Source organism: Amblyomma mixtum, chromosome 2 (assembly GCF_055824585.1).
Source record: "Amblyomma mixtum isolate Tamu chromosome 2, ASM5582458v1, whole genome shotgun sequence".
Lineage (NCBI taxonomy): Eukaryota > Metazoa > Arthropoda > Arachnida > Ixodida > Ixodidae > Amblyomma > Amblyomma mixtum.
In genome coordinates, this window is record NC_143013.1 from 242,129,208 (window position 1) to 242,156,453 (window position 27,246).

Below are 27,246 nucleotides of genomic sequence, written 5' to 3' on the forward strand. Positions count from 1 at the left end.
TGAATTTTCCACCTAGACGCTTAACAACAAATTTTATGGTGCAATCAACACGACACGAAAGAAAAATACTACATTCCCCTAAGTATTGCTTGGTGCCAGGTACTGTTGGCTTCTTTCATTCACTGTTGGCTTCTTTCAAAAATTAATCGGGCAGTTTCTCTTACAGTCCTTAGTATACTTTGGCTCTTCGATTGTTTTATTACTGCAACAGGCAAAAAAAAAACGCACAAATTCAAAATGTCACCTTTGCTAAAGAAACATTCGAGTTGAAAGCAGTTAGATTTTACAGCTAGCGCCACTTTCAGCAACGGCCAATTATTTTCTTTGACAGGACTTTAAAAAATCAACGAAGAAAGCAAAAAAAAAACGCCCAACGTGGGGCTCGAACCCACGACCCTGAGATTAAGAGTCTCATGCTCTACCGACTGAGCTAGCCGGGCGACGAGCGAGGCGGCAGAGTAGCATCACTTGCCGGCACGGTCAGGCGGCAATTCCTTTGGAGCTTTTCCAAGGTCTGAGAAAGTTCATAGGCCGATGTTGTAGCGGTCGCCACAGAGCATCGGTACTATAATGCAGCCTCGTCGAGCAGATGCGTGCAGCACCTGGAGCTGTGCCAGCGGAAACCAGAAAGGCAGGTGCGGAACAGCAGAGAACGAAGGAGAATAACAAGTCTTCTTGGTGGCTCGATGAGGAAAGTAAACTGGCTCTCGCGTGCAGTCCGACGTCTCGTGCGCACATGGCGCTGATTTAGATTAGAATCGTAGGAGTGCTGCCTCGACTGGATCAAAGGAGCAGCGCAACCACGTCCACGTTAGCACCCTGTAAGATGAGCTCAGGGAAAAGTGGGCCTGCAATTTGCGCACAATATTTGGCTTAGATAAATTATTACTGTGGCGGATGAAGAAACAGACGATCGCGATTGACCACAAAGTTCTTTAGCATGGAAGCCTCGAGCGACAAGGATACAATTTTCTACGTATAACAGCGAGCTAAGTGCTTTAAACCATAAATCCTTTCGAAAGGTTACGAAAGAAATTAATCGTGGCTAACGGAGCCCTGATGCAGAAACATCTTTGCGCATCTAGTTTTCAAGGCATAGGATAAGGCTTGATGTAAATAAAGATTCTTGAGCTGTTCTAAAAGCGTTGTTCATATATGTCATCCTTCGTTGAAGGCCAGTGTTATGTTAACAAATGCTTCGTTCATTCTCACACTTATGAATGTAGGTTACCATGACTTCCTTTCTCAGGTTCCGCGGTGGCTCAGTGGTTATCGCACTCGGCAGTTGACCTGAAAGACGCGGGCTTGATTCTGGCGGCGGCAGTCGCATTTCGACTCCATACAAATGCGAGCAGCGCATGGAGTGTGCGATGTCAGGGCATGTTAAAGACCCCAAGATGGTCGAAATTATCTCCAGCCCTCCACTACGGCGTCACAGATAACCTGAGTCGCTTTGGGATGTTTAACCCCACAAACCAAACCAAAAAACCAAGATTGTTTTTCTTGAATTCACCCAAGAACCCAGCCAGCCACGCATTATTTTTCGTTTCTGCTGCAACATCGAAGCACTGGGAGCTTGCTAACAAAAATATTACGGCTTCTCGCGGTGACGGTGACGACATCGTCGAATTTCACCAGCGGCGCGTCCTTCGTTCAGATCCTCCTGCTAGACGTTGTAGTGAAGGAAAATTTCCTGCAGTGTTGCCCATCATTTTGTCTCTCAGTTTACTTCGAGCGCAGAGAGCTTCGCTTGAGGCAGTATTTTTGCTTCGACAAACTGGCTTCTTAATCGTGCATTTATGTACACGGCCGCCATGCAGACAGTCGCTTCAAAAAACTGTAAACCTCTGAGTGCTGCTAGGCGGCGCCGCACAACGCTCTTACTTTCATGGGAAAAGGGCAGTGTCAAGGGAGCCGCAACAGCAGTCCGCCATAACTGACTAAGGTGACAGAGTTACATTGCGCCCTTCTTATTTTACGATCATTTGAACGTGCGGTGAAGACCATGCTACAGATTCGTTTTTCGTGACTTCTACATTACAGACCGCTTCAGATAAGCTTTATTACGCCCCTCTGCCTTCAGGTGCTAACGTGACCGTGTTTGTGGAAACCTTTTGATTTGTGGAAACCTTTAGCTTGCGGCTGCCTCGGTACTGACCAGTTACCGGGCCGGGAACTAATGTGCGCAACCAGTTTTAGTCGGTATAGCTTTAAGAGGCAACGCTCGGGGAAACTCAGTATTCATCTTCGCTTTTTAGGATGTCGACAACTTCGCCGTTTTGTTCCGAAAGCTGAATTTCGCATCGTAACACTAGCGTAAAACACTTTATACTAGGATACAACTTTAAGAAACAGCTGTTGCTAACACTGGGCCGCGGTTCGCTCCGTCCTGTATTTCTCCGCTGGCCAACCGCACTGTAAACTCAATCAGCTTTTAATGTTTGACTGTATTAAACAATCCGCGTATCAAAATTGTAGAGCTCATAATTTTTTGCTTGCGATAAGCTTCTTTTTTACGTAGCAAGAAATGTTTAAGCAGCCGACTACTTTTTCGTCGTGGAGGAATTCTGTGCACGGAGCTTCACTGAGTCTGAAGTTGTATCCGACTATGATAAAAGTTTAGATTGGACGAATATTGTAACTGCTGAAGGTAATCAACGTTGTTCACTTCGCAAGAATAATCGGAATGCCAGGGAAAAAAATTTCCTCCGTCGAGCCGGATTCGAACCAGCGACCTATGGATGTCTATAGTGCGCAATCTCCTACAGTCCACCGCTCTACCAACTGAGCTATTTTTTTTTCTTTATTTCCGGCTTGGCGAAAAACAAGATCACTGTACATGAAATGTTAAAATACGTCCTCCGACATTTGGTGGAGCGTTCATTAAAAGTGTTTCAAGTTTGCAAGTTCATCCATGATACCAATCCATTGTGGGGGGTCATTTTGGGACTTGAGTGCATCTCTGACATATAAAATGCTCTCAATAAAGTACTGTCTCGCTGGGCGAGTATCAATGTCTGCATTCCGGACTGCCATACGCACTTTCCACAGACTGTGCAGGCCCAGCAGCACGACCATATCTAGGGGTATACTACCAAGATCTCGGACGGGTAGAAACCGGATGCCGCGAGGTGACAACGGGAGGTCTTTTTTTAAGGTTCTTTGAAGGATGTCCCACAAGAATACGGCATCCCAACACTCGAGGAAGATGTGTTCTGTTGTCTCTGGCTTTCTGCACAATAAACAGTTTGTAGACCACGGAACAAAGATTCCCTTTGCTTCAAGCCAGGGTTTTACCGGCAGTGTATTGCTGTGGAGCTGGAAGAAGAATGTTTTGGCTGATGAGCGAATTGGCATCTTTTTAACTCTTTTTAGGACGTCTCCTCCTGGGCCTGCACTGTATATGGTACGATACAAAGGCACGGGCATCATTAAATCACACATATCTTTGTACAAGTGCTTCTTAGTGACAGTACACAAAAATTCTAAAGAAAAACGAGCTTTCAACATCTGGAAAGCAGCAACCACCTCAAACAGGAAACCGCGGACACACGTGCTTCGTACGTCACTCGTCGACACAACGAAATTTGGAAGGAGTTCACGTAGCCTAACTTGTATGACGCTTCTTAAGAAAGGATCACTTTGGTCCCGCCGAAACATAAATCTGGAGACGACCTGCCTCAAAAACAAATGGGCTAGCCCCACACCTCCCTCTCTCACCGACCGGAACAAATTGGTCCGACTCGTTCGCTCCCATGTAGAGCCCCACACAAAAACGGCGAGAACTCTGTGCAGTTTCTGAACATTTACACGCTTCATGCACATAACTTGAAGCACATACCAGATTTTCGCCACTATAAACAAATTGCATACTGTGGCCCGAGCAAACACTGACAGCTCACGTCCTCCCCAGTTTAGTGTTCTCTCTCGCGCTTTGTCAGTTTCGCAGTTCCAATATTCAGTAGCGTCCTTGTAATGCTCAAGGGGTACCCCTAAATAGTTTCCCAGTGATTCAGTCCATTGCATGTTTTGGAATGATAAAGGTTTGGACTCCCAGCTCCCGTGCCAAAAACCCAAGCATTTACCCCAATTCACAGTGCTCCCTGACATTCTACAAAATTTGTTTACAATGCTCCCTGTTTCGTTGATGCTGTCTCTGTCTGCGCAAAACACTGCTATATCATCAGCGTAAGCTAAGAGTTTAACTTCAGTCGCCATTAGACGGAAACCCCTCACTTGTTCATTATGAATAACCTTCAAACAAAACGGTTCTAGGTATATCGCAAACAACAGAGGAGACAGTGGGCATCCTTGCCTCACGGATGTCAACACCTGAAAGGGTGTTGTGACGCACTTGTTGACAATAAGGCTCGTGAAACTCTCGGCATATGCCATCTTAACGCCTTCCATTATCACTGAACCTACATTAACGTGTTCTAATATGCTGAAGAGAATTTCGCGTACGACGCGATCAAAGGCCTTTTGCAAATCGATCTGCATCATGGCGACACGTTCCCCCCAAGCATCACAACACTCCATGGCGCTTCTGGCCACATGTATGTTTGTAAAAATTGATCTTCCTTTAATTCCGCATGTCTGGTGGGGCCCAACTATTTCTTTCATCACCCTCTGGAGTCTTCTCGCCAAAGCCTTCGTGAAAAGTTTAAAATCGACGTTTGTCAGGCTGATGGGGCGATACGATGTCACTGAAAGCTGTTTCACGGGATCGTTAGTTTTAGGAATAAGCACAACGTGCGTTCTCCGAAAAGACAGGGGCAGTCGCTTTTCGTCATAAGCCTGCTTCAGTACTCTGTGCAGTGCAGCTGCTAGTTCATCCTTGAAAGACTTATAAAACACCGCGCCTATGCCGTCTGGTCCAGGTGTTTTGCCAGGGCAGAGTTCACCAATTGCTGTCCTTATCTCTTCCACCGTTATTGGCTCTTCTAGCGCAGACATCACATCCTGATCTAACTTCGGCATGAGGCTTAGAAATTCGTGTTCAAATCCGTCGTCTACACTTCTCTTCCGACCGAGTAAATCACGATAGTAATCTACAAAAGCTTGCCGGATTAAATCGGGATCGGTGGTCACAGAATCCCCGTGCCTTATCTGTTTGATTTCATTCTTTGCTGCGTATCTCTTTTCGTCTGATAGGGATCGCTTCGTTGGTGCCTCTCCTAAAAGCAGTCTGTCGGCACGTGCCCGCACAACGGCTCCCATGTACTTTTCTTGGGCGATAACTTCTAATTTATTTTTGAGTTCTTTGATTTCATCCGTATACCTGCCCGGATGTGCACTTTCCAAACTCAGGGCAAACTTTAGGTCGCACTGCAAATCTTTTTCTTTTTTCCTTTGACTGTGCCTTAGGAGGCTACTTCTTTCAATGGCTTTAATCCTAATTTGTTCTTTAAACTGTTCCCACATCTCGATTGATCTTTCTGGCCGAGCTTCTAGTAGAAACTGAATACTTTGCTTTACTTGGTTTAGAAAAACTTCGTCTTGTAGCAGTTTAGCATTCAATTTCCATAACTCCCAGTTGAACAGCGACTTCGTTTGCTTTAATCCTATTGTGGCGATTACTATACTGTGATCGCTGAAAGATACATGTTTCACTTCATAGCGCGTGCACACTGGCAAAAGATCAGTGGAAACATACAGTCTATCGAGTCTCGCATGGCTTGTTTGCTGGAAGTGCGTGAACTCTGGTATATCACCACTGGATAAAGCGTATCCAATGTCCTCCAAGTCATTTTCAAGCATCAGTTCGCTCAATAAATGCGCACTCTTGTCTCGAACAGCTTGACTACCAACTCTGTCTTCGGCTCTGCATACGCAGTTGAAGTCTCCAAGAAAAATAACGTATCTGTCACATTTCAGGTAAGGCCCTACGTTTGCAAAGAACAATCTACGTTCTTCCTCCCTATTTGGCGCATAAACGCAGATACTTCGCCACTCAACGTTTGACAAATAAAAATCACAGACAATAAATCTACCATTTTCACACACAGTCAATGCTTCAAATTGGACAGCCAAGGATTTGCGAACAAATAACGCACAGCCTCCCGTAGACCCAACAGCATGGCACACACACACGTCGTATCTTTCTCTAAAAGGCTCGACCATGCGGTTCGTCTGCTCTTCACTTTCAACCTTGGTCTCTTGCACTGCAATTAAATCTAGGTTGTTTTCAAAAAAAGCACGTCTCACTTGATACTGCTTACGCCTCGCAGACAGCCCTCGCACGTTCAAAGTGGCTACACGCAGTGCTGTGATGGTATTTGCTGCCATTTTCGCTACGAGTGAAACGAGCCGCATGGTCTTACCTTGAGCTCTTCGGCAAATAGAGACGTCCGATGTGCCGCAACACCGCTCCAATGGTCTAGTGGTTGGCGCCTCGGCAACTGCTTAGGTGTCTCGGCCCCGTCACCGACGCCACAGGCACCTCTTAGTTCCACGCTGGTAAGGAAAACACTTTCCCCCGTCATGACGGGGGCGTTGTTCCCGCAGGTCTCCGTTCCGGTGGGATGGTTGGCTTTGGCTTGAAGCTTGGGCGCCGAGTTAGGACAGTCTTTGCGGGCGGTTCCTCATTCTCGGTGTTCTCTGAACTGCCTGTCAAGTTGTGGTCGTCCTCACGAGTACGCTTCGCCGCACCGCCGCTGCACACATCCTCACTCGCGTCCATGGGGGCTGTGTCTTCCTTGGCAACGGCCTCCAAACCATCGCCCAAAGAATTCTCTCGTGCGCTAGAGTCCGGTGCCGGAGCATGCTCATGCTGCACGGTGGGTGGGGCCTGAACGCTGTTCTCGCGGTCTTCAGGCACGTGCTCAGAAGGAAGAGGCGTGCTGGCCGCCGCATCCGCTTCTTTGAGACCCCGTTGGGCCCCTGACGCCTCTTCGGCCTCTACTTCGTCCATTAAATGTTCTACAAAACCATCACCTTTGCCAGACTCCGCCGCACTTGCGTACGTTTTCACACACTGCCCCTCGTTATGTCCGAAGCGGCGGCATAGGCTACAGCGCGGAACTTTGCAATCCCGTCGAATGTGCCCGGTCGACTTGCACCGCAAGCAGAGCGGCGGCCTTCCCGGCACAACAATAAGTGCGGGCTCACCTGAAATTCTCAGCTGGTGTGGAATGTCGTCAGTCTTGACTCCGGCTTTCAGTTTCAAGGTGACGGCACGCGTTGTGGTTCCTTTGTCCACCACACCTTGAGCCCGCCACCTTTCCTTCGTCACGTTCGTCACCTTTCCGTACGGAGACAGGGCCTCGTGCACATCCTCGTCCGCGACGCCGTACAGCACCCAGTGAATCTTTATCCGCAGGTCTTGGTTATTCGGATCCACGAGGATACACGGGCCGTTTTTCACTTTAACATCTCTGGCAGTCAAAAGCTTCTTCGTCGCGTCGGCGCTCTTCATTGTGACAGCCCACACATGATTCATCTGGTACGCCCCCAAAGCCAGCACTTCGGGGAGCAAACCTAGACGAACCAGCGCATCCCGGAAATCTTCGACACGGTAAGGCCTGTTCTTCGGATCAGCGTGCATAAAGATGGTATTCAAAACAATTTTTCCTGTTGGTAGCGTTGGCAAGATGACCTGGTAATCTTCATCCGACGAAGCAAAAAACCTGTTTCCGCGGCCAGCAGCGGCCGCTGACACCGCTCCTTCGGAGCTCATGATAGCACGTCCGTCACGCTCGGTGGCCGGAAATGGAATCCCAACGTCATCCCACCTAAGGATGACAGCTTCCTTATTACTATCATTTCCACGTGAACTTTTGGCTGTGAGTTCGCTTTATTTTTTCCGTGTACGATTTTGTACTGTGTAAGTATCCGGAAATAAAGAAAAAAAACTGAGCTATCGACGGGAACGGTGGAGTTCCCGGCTTCTTTTCCTCAAGTGCGCCGTGTGTATCACTTGCAGTAAAAGCCATCGCGGCAGCGTACCGCTTTACTTTTGACGGGACAATGGTCTCAAGCTGCTTGCGCCGTTATTCACTTCCCTCGCTTTTTGCACTGAGTGTTTTTGTTTTGCATCGTTTTGTTTTACTGCGAATGTGAATGTTTTTGAGGAAAGGAAATGCACCGCAAGTGCTTCACTCTCACTGGACACCTGAACCAGCCAATGAAGGAATTGATACAGCAGAGGGTAGAAGAAAATAGTAGCATCGTGTTTGTGGTTCCCGATTAACTTCGACCGTTCGGGGCTCTTCAATAATCGCTTTTATTTCGCAGTTTGGCTCCGTTTTAAGATCTGAAGCCATCGCGACCAGCATTCGTTTCTCTGTGCAATTATACGGTCGCTTATCCGTCCGATTAGGCGATTTTCACGAACTCAATATAGCAGCGCATCCTATAATTTGATACCAGTAATATGAGGGCGTAAGAGAGCCCCCTTCCTATGACTCTGTCCAGCTCACTAGCCTTTGTGCCTGCCTCGTGCGTACAATCAGATGGAGCTATGGTACCCCTTATCTACCGGCATACCATAAGAAGTGGGCGAATAGATTCTTTTGTACCTTATACTTCGTGAGTCAGCGCTTTGGAAACGATCATGACGTAGCCGCCACTGGCCTAAGCTGGCACCTCGCGGTGGTAAGGAGCTGAGCAGAAGCATCCTGAATGTTCCCACCGCGAATCAATTGATCCAACTTGCACTTAAAGTCTGTAGAAGTGCGGTGAGGACACACGCTTTACATGCGATAAAAGGTGTCACAAGAGTATCCAGATAGAAATGTGTTTATTAGACATTTTTGTTTTACTCCAAAGCGACTGCTTATGAAGTATCAAAGAGAGAGTAACAAGCAGAGAAATAAAAATAAGTTCCGACACGATCATTGTAAACTTTCTGTATCGTGTGGCATAGCTCAAAGCATTTCAATTATTTCGCACCGAGCAACATGAGACAACACTCGATGTTTATTGTTTTTATTGAATAATGTAACATCATAACCTCTTCACTTGCTCCGTGCACTTCATTCAGCCATTTCTCCAGCTTCTCTGCTGCTTTCTCTGCTCACTTCTTTCCTCAGCGTCCTTGGAGGCGCGATCTTCGGTACGCTCGTTCGTGAATTGTCATCAGGTGCTGCAGCAGTGTGCTATAAAGCGACCTTATGCGCACATTGCTACTGCTACTCATTAATTCACCTCCTCTCGGCACAACCCGAATGCGCTGTTGAAGCCTGACAACTAAAATTGCGCATTAAATAACCTCACTAAAGTCTGATACAACTCAAGAATGAAGCGGCAAATTCCCCAGGGGATTAAGTACGGATTAATCGCGGCGTCAGGAAAATCAGTTACGCCATAGCAGGACGTCCTTTGAGGGCCATTCGCCGCTAGTCTCGAGATTCTTGCGGTGGCATCGTGCACTGATGGTTGGAAGGCCTCGCACTGGATAAGAATACTATGTTATATCGATTCTCTTTCTTGCACACAGCAATGGCAGATGTCATCCATGGTGCGAAGTTTTTGCCGGTAACACTTCGTCCTCAAGCACCCAGCTTTAGCCTCGAAAAGTAAACCCCTCGATCTCTTTGGAATTAAAAAAAAATTCCCTTAATGTTAGCTTTAGCCGTCCTACAGAGCCCCAGCGTTGGCTTGTACATCACTTTGTTTTGCGAGTATTTCCTCAGCACCAGACCTTACGGTCCAAAGTCTTTGTCTTCAAGCTTTTTTCTCCCCTTTCACATTTTTATTTATTAGCAAGCAGTCTATTCTTCTCTTGCATGTAGTATCGATAATGTATCTGTAAAGCACCTCAAATTTCTCGCCATCCATCACTCCCCATTCATTTTCCTAAACCTTTCTCCTCACTGCACCCTACTTTCTGTCTCACGACCTTCGAACGTTGGCCACCTCTTATCAGCTTGAACTGCTCCATTAATATTGTTTCCATCAGCTTCCGAGGCAAGCTACCGACTGTCATCTGCTTTATTTCAAGTGCAGAAGTGGTGGTAGATCCCAAGCAACCACAGGGTTTGCAAACTTCAAGCCCAGCACTATCGCTCCTTTCAAGATTCTCCTCATAACTTCATATCCGTTATATCCCCAAATCACGTTATTCTTTAGGATAGCGAAGTTTTTTTTTTTTTTTGCTTTCCTCAACAGTTCTTCCTTTTTTTCCCGCACGTAGTATCTACCGTCATTTATCCATATCCCAGGATACTCGTACGCGCTATGACTTTTTTCAAGTTTTGTAGCGTGATTGTTCCGGGCTCAACATTAAAAACCATGATCTTCGATTTTCCTGCGCTAAATCTCAGTCCAAGGACTTCCGCTATTTTCCCGCAAAGCTCTGTCATTGCCCGAGCCGTCTGCAAGAAGAACGATATTATCGGCGTACATCAGTCTCGGTACGCGACTTGTCGTCAGTTGTCTCCTTCGCCACCATGACAAAATAAACCCTGATCCGCTCATTTCCAACTTCCGTTCAATCTCTCTGATGCAGGCCATAAATAGTCTTAACCGCAATTCTCGCAGCACTTTTCATTCATTGCCAAATTACTCCCACGTTGTTATCCTTTTACACTTAATTCATTCAACACATTGTTTCACAACGCATATCTTCTCTTTCCAAGCTCTCTGTAATAAGGTCTGGTTTACACTGCCGTAAGCCTCCTTGATGTCTAAAAACGACATCCACGGTGATTGTTTTTCCCTTTCTGCAATTTCAGTACATTGGATGACTGCGACCAAGTTGTTCTCTAAGATACGACGTTGTATGGAGCCGTTTTCCAGCTCTTCCAACACCTCTGCATCTTCAGTCTGACCTTGCGGCTGATCCTTGATAGCTTGCATTTATAACCGATACAATACCGATGTCACCATTGCAGACCTGTTGGGTTTAATGGGATCTTTTTCACCTTTGCCATTGTATATCAAGCTCATTCTACTCTCTCGCCAGCTTGCTGGGATTCCTTTAGTTTCCTATATGTCGCTTAAAGCAGCATACAAAGTCTTTCTTGTATCTTTTCCGAGCATTAGAATTAACCTCTTTGGTATGTTCTCCCAACCAATTGCTCTATGCAAAGGCACCTATTCTTTGCTTTTTCCCGATTTAATTGGTCTATGTCAACGTCAAAAAAAAGCCCTTGTGGTAGCAGCTAGTGTGACCGCAAAAATGTGTTCCAGTGACTCTTCCAGTCACTGGCAAATTTATTCCAGTGACTCCAGTAGCAGCCTGTTACCCAGGGACCCCTGGTGTCCACGACGTCTCACACCTATCCTTATACTCGTGTCATGACATCACTACTCTGTCATATGTCCACCTCTCCCCATTGGTTCATGACCAGCACTTCTACGCCCGCCTATGGAACACGTTCACGCCATTGGTTTAAAGTAGGGGTGTGCGATTATTCGAAATTTTCGAATATAATTCGAATAACATATTTTTAGTATTCGTATTCGATTCGAAAACCAAGTATTCATGTTGTGTCGAATATTCAGTCGGACGCGAATATTCCTTTTTATCCGGATATTCGACTGTGAGCACAGGCGTTCATTTCAGTCCGCAAGTCCTATCGACATAGACATAGTACATGGCGGCGCCCAGAGCGTTGCGTAACGTTAGGCCATGCCGTAGCTGACTGTGCTGGTGAGCTCCTTTGTGGCTATACCTGCCAATGCGCGTCTACTCTGATTCTTGCCAAGGCGAACCAAGGCTGTGGAAAGCCATCCGCGAAGCTGCTGCATCCCAGCAACGCGCTTTTGTGCTTATGGCATGCTAGGCTTAATCAATGCTGTGTACTAGTCATTTTCTGTGATATTTCCACTCCTGTAAGAATAATGTTCTAGACTTTGATACTTTTTGTGCAGCCACACACGCCTTTTGCGTACTTTTACTCATTGATAGTTGAAATGTGATGTTCTTGGATGCTCAAATAAATGTTTTGTAGTGGTTAAATGCGTCTGTCCTTCATTATTCGATATTCGATTCGATATTCGGAGCTAAGTATTCGTATTCGATTCGTATTCGAAAAATATGATATTCGCACACCCCTAGTTTAAAGGTATGTCTTCGTTACGATGTAGGGATCTGTGCGTATGCTCGTTGGTAGGCAGGGCATATGCTGTTCATATCTGCGGCGTAAAAATGTTGCTCCTGCAGCCCAGCTGCTTGGCATTCTTTCGGGCAAAGAAGTACGATAAATGTTTTTCACCAGCACCACCTCCCTGTGTCTTTATTAAGGATCAGCACACCGGCAATACTATCACAAGGGGCGGACGTATTTTTGTCCTGTGAACGAAATATAAATAAAAAATAACTTATGTACGATATGAAGGAATCATCCTATTTATTTATCTACAATATACTGCGGTCCCTAAGACGAGCCCTATAGCAGGAAGGGCAAGAATAACAACTATTATTATAACTTAAGAAAAGTAGTAAACAGAATAAGATTATTCGGTCATTGGTAAGAATAATAGAATAAGTAAAAAAATACATTAATCGCAAGCAGCAATGAATAAGGAATGAAAAGAAAGAAAAATTTCTTGAATCAAATCCATAGAAATGTCACAGCAGCCAGATGACACAGGGTAGGCAAACTTCAGTTAACCCAATCAGGTCGATGCTACTTGTTAGGCGAGTTCTGCGTTTTAATTGATGTTACGGCAGTATGATAAGAATTTCCCACGTGTAATATCAAAATAATAAAAGTAGTCCTGTCTTCGATAACAGAACTTGGACGTCGTTCAGTACTGGTGAAATTTCCTGTACGGAGGCAAAATTTCCACTTGTAAAAGATAGCTTACCTGGACACGGCTTTACACGAAGAGAAATACTTTCACAAGCCAAAAAAGGAAGCGACGCCCAACGTGGGGCTCGAACCCACGACCCTGAGATTAAGAGTCTCATGCTCTACCGACTGAGCTAGCCGGGCTTTTTTTTTTTTTTCTTTCATGGTATTTATTTACATGGTTTTGTATACAAAGCATATATATACATATGTGTGTGTGCATATACACACACAAAAACAACTATTTACAGAGCACCTAGGTAGGCGCTAGGTGGCAGAAACATAATAGTAACATATTATAACTAAAAGGCCGGTAAAGATATACAGCGCATCAGGAGCCGGGCGATGGACGCAACTGCAGAAAAGCATGTATTAACGCCTGCATTGCCTGGTCGATCAGGCTGCAACCCTTTTGGAGTCTTGCCAAGGCGTGGCAGAGTTCATTGGCCGATGTTTTAGCGGCCGTCACAGAGCAGCGGTACTATGCTGCAGCCTCGCCGACCAAATGTGTGCAGCACCTGGAGCTGTGCCAGCGGAAACCAGAAAGGCAGATACAGAACAGCAGAGAACGAAGGAAAATAACAAGTCTTCTTGGTGGCTCGATGAGGCAACTGACGTGGCGCTCGTGCGCAGACCGACATCTCGTCCACACTTCGCGCTGATTTCGATTAGGATTGCGTTAATACAGACGTCAGCGCCACGGAATATGACCTCAGGGATGACTGTACCGTCAATTTGGATATAGTCTTCTCTGACATGAAGGATACAATCTACAGCGTATCCGCGACCTTTGATTCAAACCTCTATCGCTAATCTTTCTGAATGGTTGTACGAAATTAATTATTCACGTTATTCAGGGTAAGGGAGCCCGGATAAAAGAACACCTCAGCGTATCGGTCTAGTTTTCAAGACGTAGGACGAGGCTCGGGGGAATGATTCTTGCTGCGTTCGAAAGGCGCTGTTCAAACATGTCGTCCTCTGTGTAATGCCGCTGTTCAGTGAACAAATGCTTCATTCATTCATTCATTCATTCATTCATTCATTCATTCATTCATTCATTCATTCATTCATTCATTCATTCATTCATTCATTCATTCATTCATTCAAAATAAACGCGCCATCTCGCAATCATGATGATGATATCGGCAAATTTTACCCGCGGTGCACGTCCCTTCTTCAGATGCTGCTGCTAAACGTTGTACTTAATTAGAAATTTCCTATAGTGTTGCCCATGATTTCGTCGCCCAGTTTCCGTCAAGCGCAGAAAGCTTTGCCTCAGGCGGTGCCTTTGCTTTGACAAACTGACTGATTTCCCATAACCCTCTTCCCTTTAATCATGCATTTACGTCCCCGTTACCCATGCAGAAAGTATCTTCTTGGGAAAGAAAACCTGCGACTGCTGCTAGGAGGCGCAACACAACGCTCTTACTTTCATGGGGAAAGGGCTGCGGTAAGAGAGCCCCAACAGCAGTCGGTAATTTGAAAACGACCATTGCAGAAGACATAATTGATTTAGGGTACAACGTTACATTTAACATTTTTTTAGTTTACGATCATTTGTACGTGTGGTGAACGCCATGCTACAGATTAGCTTTCAGTGATTTCTACGTTCACAAACGCTTGAGGTTATAGCGTACCGCTGCCTTCTGGCGCTACCGTGGCTCATGTTCTGCGCGTAAGATTTGTGGAAATCTCTAGCTTGCGGCAACCTCAGCACTGCTCGGTTACCGCGCTGGGAACGACCTACGCATGCGCGTGGAACACGCGACCAACAAGCTTCAGGCGGTAAAGCTCTAAAAGACAAAGCTCGTTACTGAAGCTCAATATCCAGCTTCGCCGTTTAGAATTACAACTTAGTCAATGTTTCTCAAGTAGAATTTCGTGATCTAACACTAACGTAAAACACTTTAATAAACGTTCTGATAGGACGACCGTAATAACTGCAGGAGGGAATCTGCGCTTGTTCACTGGGCGAGAATACTCTTAGAGTTAGGAAAAAAATTCCTCCGTCGAGCCGGATTCGAACCAGCGACCTATGGATGTCCATAGCACGAAACCTCTACAGTCCACCGCTCTACCAACTGAGCTATCGACGGGGACGGAGGCGAAACCGGCTTCCTTTTCTCAAGTGCGCCGTGTGTAGCACTCCCAGGAAAAGCCATCGCGGCAGCGTATCGTTTTACTTTCGACGGGACAGTGGCCTCGAGTGCTTGCGCCACTATTCACTTTCCTCGCTTTCTGCACCGAGTGTTTTTGTTTTGTCTCGTTTTGTTTTACCGCAAATTTGGATGTTTTCGAGAACAGTAAATGCACCGCAAGTTCTTCACTCTCACTGGAAACCTGAACCGGCCAATGAAGGAAGTGATAAAGGAGCGAGTGTAGAAGAAAATAGAGGCATCGTGCTTGTAATTCCCGATTAACTTCGAACGCTCGGTTTTCTTCAATAATCGCTTTTATTTCGCAGTTTGGCTCCGTCTTATATGCGGCCATCGCGACGAGCATTCCTTTCTCTGTGCCCATACACGATCGCTTTATCCGTCCAATTAGGCGATTTTCATGAAAAGGATATAGCAGCGCCTCCTCTAATTTGATACCAGTAATAGGAGGGAGCAAGTGAGCCCGCTTCCCATTGCAGTCTTCGACTCTGTCCAGCTCACTAGCCTTTGTGCCTGCCCCGTGTGTACAATTAGAAGGAGCTAGGGTACCCAGTAGCTATCGACATACCACAAGAAGTGGGCGAATAAATTCCTTCATGCCTTATACTTCGCGAGGCAGCGCTCTGTAAACGATCATGACGTAGCCACCACTGGCTTAAGCTGACACCTTGCGGTGGTAAGGAGCTGAGCAGGAGCATCCTGAACGGTCACACACCGAAACAATTGATTCAACTTGCACTTAATGTCTATAGAAAGTGCGGTGAGGACACACGTTTTACATGTGATGAAAAGTGTAGAAAGAGTATCGGCATAGAAATGTGTTTTTTATGGATTTTTTTTTACTCCAAAGCGACTCCTTTTGAAGTATCGAAGAGAGAGTACCAAGCAGACAAATAAAAATAAGTTCCGAAATAGTCACTGTAAACTTTATATGCCGTGGGGCGTAGCTCAAAGCATTTCATTTATTTCGCAGCAGGCAACATGGGACAACACTCGCTGTTTAGTGTTTTTATTTAAAAATGTGACATCATAACCTCTGGCATTGTTTTCTGCACTTTATTCGGCTGTTTCTGTAGCTTATCTCCTGCTTTCTCTGCTCACTTCTTTCCTTAGCAGCCTTGGCCCGCTCGTTCGTGAATTGTCATCAGGTTCTGCAGCAGTGTGCTATAAAGCGACTTTGTGCGCATATTGCTGCTGCTACTTGTTCATCTCCTCTCGGCACAACCCGAATGCGCTGTTGAACCTTGACGACTAAAATGGCGCAGTAACTGACCTCACCATAGTCTGATGGAACTCTAGAACGAAGCACGCACGTCACGGAAATCCGTGACGTGTGCGCACGCCACGGAATTGATTCCCAACTTTGGAATTAATCGAAAAACGGCAACTAAAACGATGTTCCAGTGTGCGTTTATTGTTTCAAAAGAAGCTAAAGTAGATGTGTGCTTTGTCTTTTACCTCAGATGTCCGAAAATAACCTTTTTTTGTTTCATTTGACCCATTATATGAAAAACAAGAAAAAATAGAAGGCATAGTCTTTCTTCCAGCTTGATCTGCACAGGGGTGCAGTTTTATTTTTTTTTTTCAGCACAGCTTTACTCGATGAAATGAAGAAAAAATACTGTTTCACGTGAAGAAAATCACAACACTGTGAACAGTCGCTGCAAAGCATTGATTCTATAACCACATACAACTCAGGAACAAAGCGGCAAATGCCCCTCCAATGAAGCTCTCCAGCGAATTGCTCCGACGTCAGCTGCCACACACCCGCTAGCGTGAATCGCGGAGGGCTGACAGTTGATAGGGGATTATGAACGGATTAAACGGATTGACCGCGGCGTCAATGAAGTCGGTAGACACCACTGGTGAAGGGCCTCCTATAGGGGCATTTGACAATTCGCTCTTGGGTTGTTTCTCTCTACAGTACAGTTCAAAGAGCGGAAATTGGAAGTGAAATAAACCAGAATGATCCGGGTTCAGTAGATGCTAAGAAAACGGGTCTTAAATATTGTTGAAACTTTGTCCTCTGCAATTAATCTTAGGCAGTGCACAGTTTGGTCGAGACGTCCGACTTAACGCGAACTCCCTTCTAGTTACCTCACGTAGCCTTCGAGAAAACTTCTTGTTATTTTCCGATGTTCCCTAATTCCTGCTTCGCGTTTTAACCCTCACACTGCTCCAGGTGCGTCGGGCATTAGACTCTACGAGGGTAGTGCCTAACGGCTACCCTCTGGTAGCCCGCAGAATTGGAGAAATAATTTCTGCCACAACTTCGCAAGACTACGAAAGGGGTTGCCGCATAGCCTGCGGGCAATGGAAGGAGTTAATAGAGAATTTTAGTATAGCGTACGTAGACATACGCAAAGGCATAGCGAACGCTATAAAATAATGTCACTCAACTGTGACTTTTTTTTTTTCTGGGGGGGTTTTAAGGGGCTCTAATAAATTTTCGATACGCCTAGGATGTTAAAAGAGCCACTTCACGAATATCCTACAGCAAGAATGTTTTCATGTGGTTGGTAGAAGCGGGTTATCTGTAGTCGAAATTTGAATTTCAGGGTCTTCGTGCTTTTCCCTCTCCTTTCTTCATTTTTGCACGCTGAGGGTGTTGTGAAAGGTCGGCGCTCCTCCGCCGGCTCCACCTCCGGGGGCGGAGCTTCCTGAACCGCCGGAGCTACGCGGCTTATTGGCCGCGGCCGTGGCACCTGCCTGACGTCTGAAAGAACCTAACCAAGAGTACAGAGGCCAAGAGCCACCTCTCAACTTGCATTCGCAGGTGCGAGCTACGGAGGAGGGTGCAAGCTTGACAATGTCGACGGAAAGGGCTGGCCAGAGATGGGTTCTCTGCTGTGTGTAGGGTAAAGTGTTCATGACAACGCAATGCAGTGGTTGAGAGTGCTTGTGTACTGTCCTCATAATGTGTTTCAGATCCCCTTTAATTGTAGGGCCATGGGTTTGAATTCAGTGCTGGGTGCATTGTTTTTTTTTCACACTTCTCCCGCATTCTTGTTCTTTTTTTTTTCCTTGTGTAAAGAGGCATTCAAAGAAGCAATGCGCCGTTGTTGACATCCGCTGCAAAGCCTTACCATCGTAGACCCTTAAATGAACCTGCATCTGTAACAGCACAGCGAGACATGCATGCTTTGTCAACTAACAACGGCTAACTACTTATAGCATTATATTTTTCTGCCTGTGTGTTTCTCACGTGTAAAAGTAAACTGAATGATATCCCAGAAACGGCATGACTGATTTTTCTGTGTGTGTAGGTGTGCGATGATTATCTGTTCTGCCTAAAACCAAACACGTCCCGTTTGTCAAAAAGGCTGCCCGAATATCTAAGGCACTACTTCGCTCAGTGGCGGATAGGAGGCGAGCAGCAGAAAGATTCTTTCATCGATTCCAGGGACTGTTACGTTTACCGGATGTTTCAAGTAAGCTCGCCACTAATTTTTAAAAATACGCTTTTTTAGGCATACAGAAGACTTTCGCGTCTCGATAATAGTGCTGGTGGAGAGCAGAAACCATATCAATCATGTTAACTAGCAGGCTGGTTAAATAAATTTGGTAGGTCGCTTTCTCAATTATTAAACTGCTGCATTTAATTGCAAATACTGATTTGTAGCTGGCAGTTAGTAGTAGTTGTGTCAGCTTTTAGAATCTAGAACGTGCGTATAACCCTGGCAGTGTCCCTTAACAAATTCTGTTCACCTCGCACGCACATATCCAAATTGCGCGTCTTTGTCGTGCACGCTGCACCGCCCTCCAGTATATGTCATCTGTCATGTGACCAGTCATGTGACCAGCGCTCTCGTCTGCTTTGGAGCATTGAGTAGCAGCGGGCGCCGTATCGCGATAGGGTAGAAAGCGTACCGTGGGCGGGACAGACAAGACCACATGACATGAACGCCATGGAGTGTCGTGTACTGGTGGGCGCTGCAACACGCGCACTAAAGAGGTGCGACTACAGAGCCGGGGGTATTCGCGAATTTGAAACTATAGATACTGATACGGATATTACTAATGGCCAGCTACAAATCCTCATTTTATTTCCCATGCACTCGTGCAAAACGCATAATTGAGTAGAGACGATCGCGGATAGAAAATAAAATAACAAAATAGGAGAAACTAAAGCGAATAAAGAGCCTCACAAGTCAAAGATACACGAAAAAGAAAGAAGCCTCCCCAGTGTAGAACGTAAGGATTGTAAGCTGCAGCACAAGTTGCCGAGGCCATTGTCCTTTTTTTTTTATTGCCTGCTCAGACACATACATCACAAGAAAACAAGAGAAGTATACACACACTTAATGGTACGTGGCGTCGGTATGGGCTAAAATCGTCAACCAAACCTTGGCTGACGTAAGGCGCTAAAAGCGTTTCATATGTACAAGCGGCTCAATTCTCGGTACCCATTCAGGCACTTGTTTCAAAGTTTTGTAGGTTTCCAAGAATCTGCCTACAGACTCGCGAAAGTACTCCTGCGCCGGCCTTGCATCGATGTCAGCATGTCGGGCCGCCATGCAGGCCTTCCAAATACAGTGCAATCCCATGAGCATTACTGCGTCAAACGGTACACCTTCTTCATTTTCCACTGCTAGGAAACTAATCCCACGGGGGTCAAGGGGCAGATCTTTTTTGAGTGTTCTTTGAAGAATGTCCCAAAAGAACAATCCTCCCCAGCAGTCCAAAAAGACATGCTCGATAGTTTCTGGCTTTCTACATATAAAGCAATGATCACCCCATGGAACATACAATCCTTTCTCTGCCATCCAAGTTTTTACCTCCAACGTTCCGGTGTGCAGCCTGAAGAAAAAGGACTTGGCTCCCGGAGCTTCACACGCTTTAAAACATCGCTGCCTGGATGGGTGCTGTACATAGTTCGATACAGTGGCACAGGAAAAACCAGGTTTGTAAGGTACTTGTATAGCTGTATGCGTTTTACTTTTGCAAGATATTGGTAGGCAAAACGTGCGCTGAGGAAGTTACAGGAAACCGCAACCTCCTTCAGGAATCCAAAAACACCTCCTGGTATACACTCGGTAGATACCACAAAATCCGGTAAAAGCCTGCTCAATCTGGTCTGTACTACAGTACGCAAAAACGGGTCCTTCACATCTCGAAGGAAACAAAAACGGTTGACCACTTGCCTCAGGAATAAATGCGACAAGCCCAGGCCTCCTTGACTAACTCTCCGGAAGAGGTTGGTACGGCTTGTCCTCTCCCATACCGACCCCCACACAAAGATGGCCAATACATGGTGCAACTATTGTACATTGGCGCGTGAGCAGTGCAATACACTCAGCACATACCACAGTTTGGTAACAAAAAAGACATTGCACACAGTGCTGCGCGCAAACATAGACAAGTCCCCTCCTTTAACCTTCTCCGTTCTTTCACGCACTTCTGCAACTTGGCTCCGCCAGTAGGGCTCACTGTCGCGGTAAAACTCTAAAGGAGCACCTAGGTACCTCGCTGGTGTATCAGCCCATTGCATGTTGGCGAAAGTGCCTGGTTTCGTCGCCCAAGAACCGTGCCAGAATCCAAGGCACTTGCCCCAGTTAACAGCGCTGCCGCTGGCATCACAGAAACGCTTAACAATTTCCACCGTTTTCAAGATGCTCTCATTGTCAACGCAGAAAACCGCCACATCATCCGCGTATGCCAACAGTTTCACTTCGGTTAGCTGTAATTTAAAGCCTTTTACGTAGCTGGTGTCTATTATACTAAGGCAGAAGGGTTCGATATATAACGCAAAAAGTAATGGTGAGAGGGGGCAACCCTGTCGCACGGATCGTTGCACCTCGATCGGTGCTCCTACCGATTTGTTGATTACTAGGCGCGTTGTGCATCCCCTGTAAGCCATTGCGACACCCTCTGTGATAACTGCTCCCACGTTGACGTGTTGCAAAAGTGTAAACAAGATTTCATGTGGTACACGATCGAACGCTTTCTCCAAATCGAGCTGGAGCATTGCGACGTTCATGTTTAGTGCATCGCAGCACTCTAGCACGCATCTCGCCGTGTGAATGTTAGTGAATATTGACCGATCCCTTATACCTCAAGTCTGGTGTGGTCCAACAATCTCTTTTATAACCGTTTGAAGTCTTTTAGCCAGTACTTTCATATAGATCTTGTAGTCGACGTTCGTTAAGCTGATTGGACGATAGGACTTTACTTGCCTTAAAGCGATTCGATCCTCTGTTTTGGGGATGAGAACTGTATGCGTGGCCAGGAAAGAAGGCGGTAGGCGCTTCCGCTCATATGCGTCTTCTAAAAGGTGGGCTATTATAGGGGCTAATTCATTCTTGAAAGTCTTGTAGAATTCGGCGCCTAATCCATCTGGTCCTGGTGACCTCCCTCGTTTTAAGTCATCGATAGCCAACTCTATTTCAGCGACAGTAATCGGGCGCTCTAACACCTCTTTTGAGTTGTCATTAATCCTAGGCATTAAAGCCAGGAATTCTGTCCTGAAGATTTCTAAGTCTACCGCTCTAAGCGCAAATAGACCTTTGTAAAACAGGGTGAAAGCGTTTTCGATGTCGTTCTGTTCGTTCAAAATAATGCCGTCTTGTTCAACCTCGGAAATCACATTCTTGCGGGCCCATTTTCTTTCCCTTGCCAGTGCTCTTTTAGTTGGTGCCTCACCGGTTATCTCTTTATCGGCTCTGGCTCGTACAAGCGCACCGCGGTATCGGTCGATATCAAACTGTTCGAGCTTATGTTTGAGCGAACAGATGTCAGCCTTGAACGTGCCTGGAGCTGAGTTTTCTTGATTTATTAGCATTTGCAGGCTCTTTCGTAAGTTCGTCTCATACTTATCATTCTCGTACTTTATAGCGCTAGCTCGTTCCAACGCTTTCATTTCAGTTTTTTGCTTGAAAGTCTCCCATTGTTCGCAAACCACTGTGGCTGTATCATCCTTAATTTCTTCAAGCATACTTGACACTTGTTCCTTGAAACCGTCGTCATCTAAATTCTTCGCGTTAAACTTCCGTAACTCCCATGTGAATTTATTTTTATTTTCTTTCTTGTTCTTAATATCAAACCAGACAAGACAGTGGTCGCTGAATGACACAGACTGCACATGGTACTCTCGGCAAAGCGCTGTCAATTCGGCCGAAACGTACATTCTATCAAGCCGGGCGTGACTGGCTCCTTGGAAATGCGTAAAGCGAACGCAGTGGTCGTCTTCCAAGCATTCCGCTACGTCTTCGAGCCCAAATTCATCGATTAAGCTTCGAAGTTCTGCCGTGCTGGCGTCTCTGTACGGTGTATCGTTCGCTTTATCTCGCGCCGCTAAAACAGAATTAAAGTCTCCCATCAGTACTAGTTTCCGATCGACATCGCAATAATTTTTGAGTCCCTCGAACATCTGTCGTCTTTCCTCGAGTACATTAGGAGCATACAAGCATATCACCCGCCACAGCACTGAACCAAAACTAAAATCGCAAAAAACCATACGTCCTGCAATGTCCGACCGTACGGCCTGCACCTCAAGCCCCAAATGTTGGCGCACAAAAAGAACACAGCCTGCGGATCTCCCCACCGCATGGCTCACACACGCGTAGTAATGTGACATGAAAGGCAGCACCATACTCTCGGTCTCAACATCTCCTTCAATTTTCGTCTCTTGTACGGCAATAATATCTAAATCTTTTTCCGTTGACAACCTATATAACTGCCGTTGCCTTCTCTTCGCACATAGCCCTCGGACATTGATTGTGGCGAATCGCAAAGCTCTATCTGGGAGCGCCATTGTAGTATGGAAGGAGACCAAGAGGATGGTGCTTACCGTTGACAAGAAGCATCCTCAGAGCCAGAACAAGCGCTCGTCCAGTCACAAAACTTACAACTACGAGGCCGCCGGCGGCGGCGGATGCGTCGGCGGCGTCGGCGGCGGCGTCGTCGCCCTCGTCGTCGTCCTCCGGTCTGGAGGGATGTTCGGCCGAGGTCGCAACGTCGACCGACGCACGGGAGCTGCTTTTGACGGTGGCTCTCCGTTGACAGGCGGGCCAGAAGATGTGTCATCTTCCTCGACGACTTCGTGCGAGCGTTTAGTCGCCGCGGCGGCGGTGCCCTCGTTTGATGTGTCCATGTTCTGCTCCCCCTCGCTGGCGCTTCCCACCGATGTCGCGTTTATCTTCTCTTCCTGAACCAACCTCGCCGTCGATGGGTCTTCTGTTCTCGCAGGTGTGCCATTTTCTTCGAGGTTCGGAGTGCCTTGGCGTACTGATTCGCCCGAGGCTTGCTCAGCCGGCTCATTTCCAGCCGTAGCTTTGTCTTCTGACTCCGCCTTGGCTGCTGCTTCAGCATCAGCTTCATCCATTAGGAGCTCCGAGTTATCGTCACTCCTCGCGGGCCCTGCGACGCTGGCGTAGGTACGCGGCGCACTCGGTCTCGTCGTGGCCAAAGCGACGACATAGCACACAGCGCGGTACCTTGCAGTCACGACGTATGTGGCCTGTGCTCTGGCATCGCAAGCAGAGGGGTGCCCTGCCCGGCACCACGACAAGGGCCAGCTCACCAGCGATCCTAAGCTGATGCGGTATATCTTCCGGCTTCATACCGGCCTTGAGCTTCAAAGTCACGGTCCGGGTCGTCGAGCTCTTGTCAGACACACCATTCACCCTCCAACGCTCCTTGACCACATCTGTCGCTTTCCTGTACACTAGCAAAGCCGCCCGCACGTCGTCGTCGGGGACGGTGGGCAGCAGCCAGTGCAGTTTCAACCGTAGGTCCTGGTGAGACGGGTCGATGAGAACGCAGCGATGGTTCTTCACTTGCACTTCGTTGTTGGCGAGCAGTCTTTGCACACCTGCGTCACACTTGAAGGTAACTGCCCACACGTGATTCATTTGATACGCCCCCAAGGCCGTAACCTCGGGGAGCAGATTCAAATTCACCAGCGTATCCCTGAAGTCTTCTACTCGGTAGGGCCGTGCTCTCACGTCCGCATGCATAAAAACGGTATTCAAAACCAAACGCCCTGAAGGCAGACTAGGCAAAACAACACGATACTCATCATCCGATGCAGAAGAAAACCTGTTACCGCGGCCGGACACGGCCGCTGATACCGCTCCAACGGAGCCCATTTCACACGCGTCCGTTCGCTATCGCGGCCGGAAGTGGAATCCCCGAGGCCATTGTCCTGTCAAGGCCAAGTGGTTAGTCGAGCACGGCTACTTCTAAACAAAGGACAGCACACAGCGCACTTGAGGAAAAGAAACCGGTTTCGCCACCATCCCCGTCGATAGCTCAGGGATTCCATTTCCGGACGCCGAGGCGAACGGACGTGTGTGTCATGGGCTCCGTAGGAGCGGCTTCAGCGGCCCAGCAGGGCCGCGGTAACAGGATTTCTGGCTCCGATGACCGGGATTATCAAGTGCTTTTGCCTCAGCTACCTGGGCGAGTTGTTTTAAACACTCTTTTTTTGCATGCCGATGTGCGTGAAAGGCCATATCGTGTGGAAGACTTCCGTGACACACTGGCTAGCCTAGGCCTGCTGTCTGAAGTTATCGCCCTGGGGGCGTATCAGATGAGTCATGTATGGGCTGTAACCTTCAAAAACGGAGACGGCGTGCAAAAGCTTTTGGCTTTGAAGGAATTGATTGTGAAGGAAAGGCGGTGCGTTGTGATAGACCCTAACAACCAAGCCTTGCGTATCAAGCTTCACTGGATGCTTCACAACGTACTGGACGATGACATACGTGCGGCGCTCTTGCCTTACGGAAGAGTGACGGACGTCTCCCGTGAACGGTGGCGAGCTCAAGGTGTGCAAGACAAAGCGTCCTCGACGCGCTTGGTGGCCTTAAATTTGAAGACGGGCGTGACGGTGGACGACTTGCCACATCAGATCCGTGTTGCAGGTGAACTGGCGCTTGTGGTGGTGCCCGGCAGGGCCCCGCTATGCTTGCGCTGTCGCAGTACCGGCCACATTCGACGTGACTGCCGCGTGCCACGCTGCGCACTATGCCACCGATACGGCCACGGAGAAGAGCAGTGCGAGAAGACGTATGCCTCTGTCACGCAGAAAGCTACGAGGGAATTAGACGTCAACGACCTGTTGATGGATGAAGCCGAAGTTGAGGAATCTTTGAAAAGAGCAGAGGAGAAGAGTGGCGAGGACGCGAAGTCTCCAGAACAGAAGTCCGGAGATGACCACAAGGCCCAGGCCAGTGATTCTGAGTCTCCCACTACTTCTAAACCGGAGCATGCTACATCGAACGCGTCTGCGGGTGCAAGCTCTCTAAGCTCGCACGGCGGAACAATTCCAACAGACGATGCTGAGGCAATGGACGCGAGCGAGAAAGGCATAAGTGTGGTGGTGAAGAGAACTCATGATGAGCTAGCTACCCAGGATGGACAACCAAACGAGCCGAATAACGATGAACCCCCGCCAAAGACCCCGGGGGTGCGACGGGCGACGCTACGCCCGAAACCGAACATCCCGCCGGATAGAAAGTCGGCGGTGACGCCCACTTAGCGGACAAGCTTGGTGCCGTCGAAGGTGCCGGACTTCTGATTCGAAATGGAAGAGACAACGGAAACTTCGAGCAACACATTCGAGGTACGGTTGAAGATTTCACTGGACTTGGTTATGCTGTGTCATTTTGTAATTTTTCACCTTAGAATTGATAGAACAGTGTCAGTGATGTTTCTAATGACACCATTCGTATCTTTCTGCTTGATTTACTTGATTCAAAATGGCGAATAACTTAAATTCTTCCCTACGCATAGCGACAATTAATGTCAGAGGCTTGGCTGCAAGACGACGCCAATACCAGCTTAGCCGCCTTTGCATGGAGAACGAGCTAGATCTAATCGCGGTACAAGAAACAAAGGTGGAAGAACAAGAGCAGACTGATCGTATGGTGTCACCATTCACAACGTGTTTTAATGTCTGTGTATGCCATGCAGTAGGAAGATCTGCCGGCTGTGCTGTATTGATACGCAAAAGTGTGGGGATTATTGAGGAAATGATTACTGTGTCTGAAAATGGTCGCCTCATCGTCTTGGACTTTTCGTTGACGGGGGAAAAGTGGCGTTTGGTTTGTGTCTATGCCCCCAACAATGTCAATGAGAGATGTATTTTCTTTGAACAACTTAATCAGTATCTGCCTTGTGAAAGAAATGTTATTCTGCTGGGAGACTTTAATTGTGTTTGCTTTTCGGAGGATAGATCGAAAGTGGCCTACGTACATGATCGAAGCGCCGACTTACTTAGGTCCTTGGTGGATGACTATAACTTGGAGGATGTAGGTCACACTATAACAAGCGGCGGGCGGCCACAATTCACTCACGCCCAGCAGGGTAGTCAAGCAAGGCTTGACAGAGTTTACGTGTCCCTAGCTCTAATCCCCCACTGCAATAGCTACAATGTTATACCTGTTTCATTCTCTGATCACAGCCTCGTAAGTTTCGTCATTGGCAATAAGCAAAAGCAGCCACGATTTAACTGGCACCTGTGGAAGTTGAATGCTAAACTGCTCAATGATGAACCCTTTGTTAAAGGAGTTGAAGGAAAATTAGGGCGGCTAGTGAATGATGAGCCCGAAAATTACTCGGCTGCCTGGGAACAACTTAAAAATGAAGTAAAGATGGCAGCGATTGAAAGAGCAAGCATCAAGCGTCGAAATGAGATGAAGAATGAGAAAGCTCTGCAGCGCCAGCTAGAATACTTGTTAAACGCTGTGAGTTTGGAGCCTGAAAAAGTGGCAGACGAAATAAGAATAACCAAAAGTGAACTTGAGGTGATAGACAATGAAAGATATAAGGCAGCTATGATTCGTGCACGAGGTGAACGATTATGGCTTGGGGAAGCACCGAATAAACGCACTCTTACTGACGAGAAAAGGTATGCATCAAAAAATGAAATCAAACAGATCCGCTATAAGAACGAGGTGACGGGTGAGCAGAAAAAGATAGAGCAGGCGTTCGTGGAATATTATCGCGAGTTGTTTAGCAACGTTACTCGTGTCAGCGAGACTTTCATCACAGAATTCATGACTGGTATGCCAAAGATAGCAGATGACGTCAGGGACAGTCTTGAGGAAGAGATAAGTGTCCGCGAAATCGAGGCCGCTATCGGCGAACTGCCGGCAGGAAAGTCCCCTGGACCAGATGGCTTAGGAGCCACATTTTACAAAGCGTTCGCCCATCAACTAGCATATGTGTTGCATCGCGTTATCAATGAGGCGTATAAAACAAGGCGGGTGCCACCGTCCTTCAGAGCTGCTCATATCGTCTTGATTCCTAAGACGGATGATCGTGACAAGCTGCTGTCAGTAGGTTCATACAGGCCTATCAGCCTTACGAACACCGATTACAAAGTGTTTATGAAAGTGCTCGCGAAG

General features: G+C 47.1%; 2 protein-coding genes, 3 non-coding genes and 1 pseudogene across 5 annotated transcripts; all 6 read right to left on the bottom strand.

Annotated features, from left to right (window-relative positions):
• Window positions 1-367: 367 nt before the first annotated feature.
• TRNAK-CUU (transfer RNA lysine (anticodon CUU)) lies at window positions 368-440 on the bottom strand. The gene has a single exon. It is a non-coding gene; the product is annotated as a tRNA-Lys (tRNA).
• A 2,443-nt stretch (window positions 441-2,883) lies between these two features.
• Window positions 2,884-4,233, bottom strand: LOC149363172 (uncharacterized). The gene has a single exon (XM_089569902.1). It carries the CDS (start codon window positions 4,216-4,218, stop codon window positions 2,884-2,886), a length of 1,335 nt encoding a protein of 444 aa, XP_089426028.1. The 5' UTR covers window positions 4,219-4,233.
• Window positions 4,234-6,481: 2,248 nt separating this feature from the next.
• LOC149363173 (uncharacterized) lies at window positions 6,482-7,678 on the bottom strand. Its single transcript, XM_089568443.1, has one exon. The coding sequence runs from the start codon at window positions 7,676-7,678 to the stop codon at window positions 6,482-6,484; it is 1,197 nt and encodes a 398-aa protein (XP_089424569.1).
• Window positions 7,679-12,811: 5,133 nt separating this feature from the next.
• Window positions 12,812-12,884, bottom strand: TRNAK-CUU (transfer RNA lysine (anticodon CUU)). The gene has a single exon. It is a non-coding gene; the product is annotated as a tRNA-Lys (tRNA).
• Window positions 12,885-14,745: 1,861 nt separating this feature from the next.
• Window positions 14,746-14,836, bottom strand: TRNAY-GUA (transfer RNA tyrosine (anticodon GUA)). The gene is given in 2 exon segments: window positions 14,746-14,781; window positions 14,800-14,836. It is a non-coding gene; the product is annotated as a tRNA-Tyr (tRNA).
• A 7,909-nt stretch (window positions 14,837-22,745) lies between these two features.
• LOC149363176 (uncharacterized) lies at window positions 22,746-24,007 on the bottom strand (annotated as a pseudogene).
• Between the last annotated feature and the right edge of the window lie 3,239 nt (window positions 24,008-27,246).

Bases quoted from the DNA above. Each gene is read 5' to 3' on its own strand.
- LOC149363172 (XM_089569902.1), bottom strand. From the start codon at position 4,218: ATGGCGACTGAAGTTAAACTCTTAGCTTACGCTGATGATATAGCAGTG.
- LOC149363173 (XM_089568443.1), bottom strand. From the start codon at position 7,678: ATGAGCTCCGAAGGAGCGGTGTCAGCGGCCGCTGCTGGCCGCGGAAAC.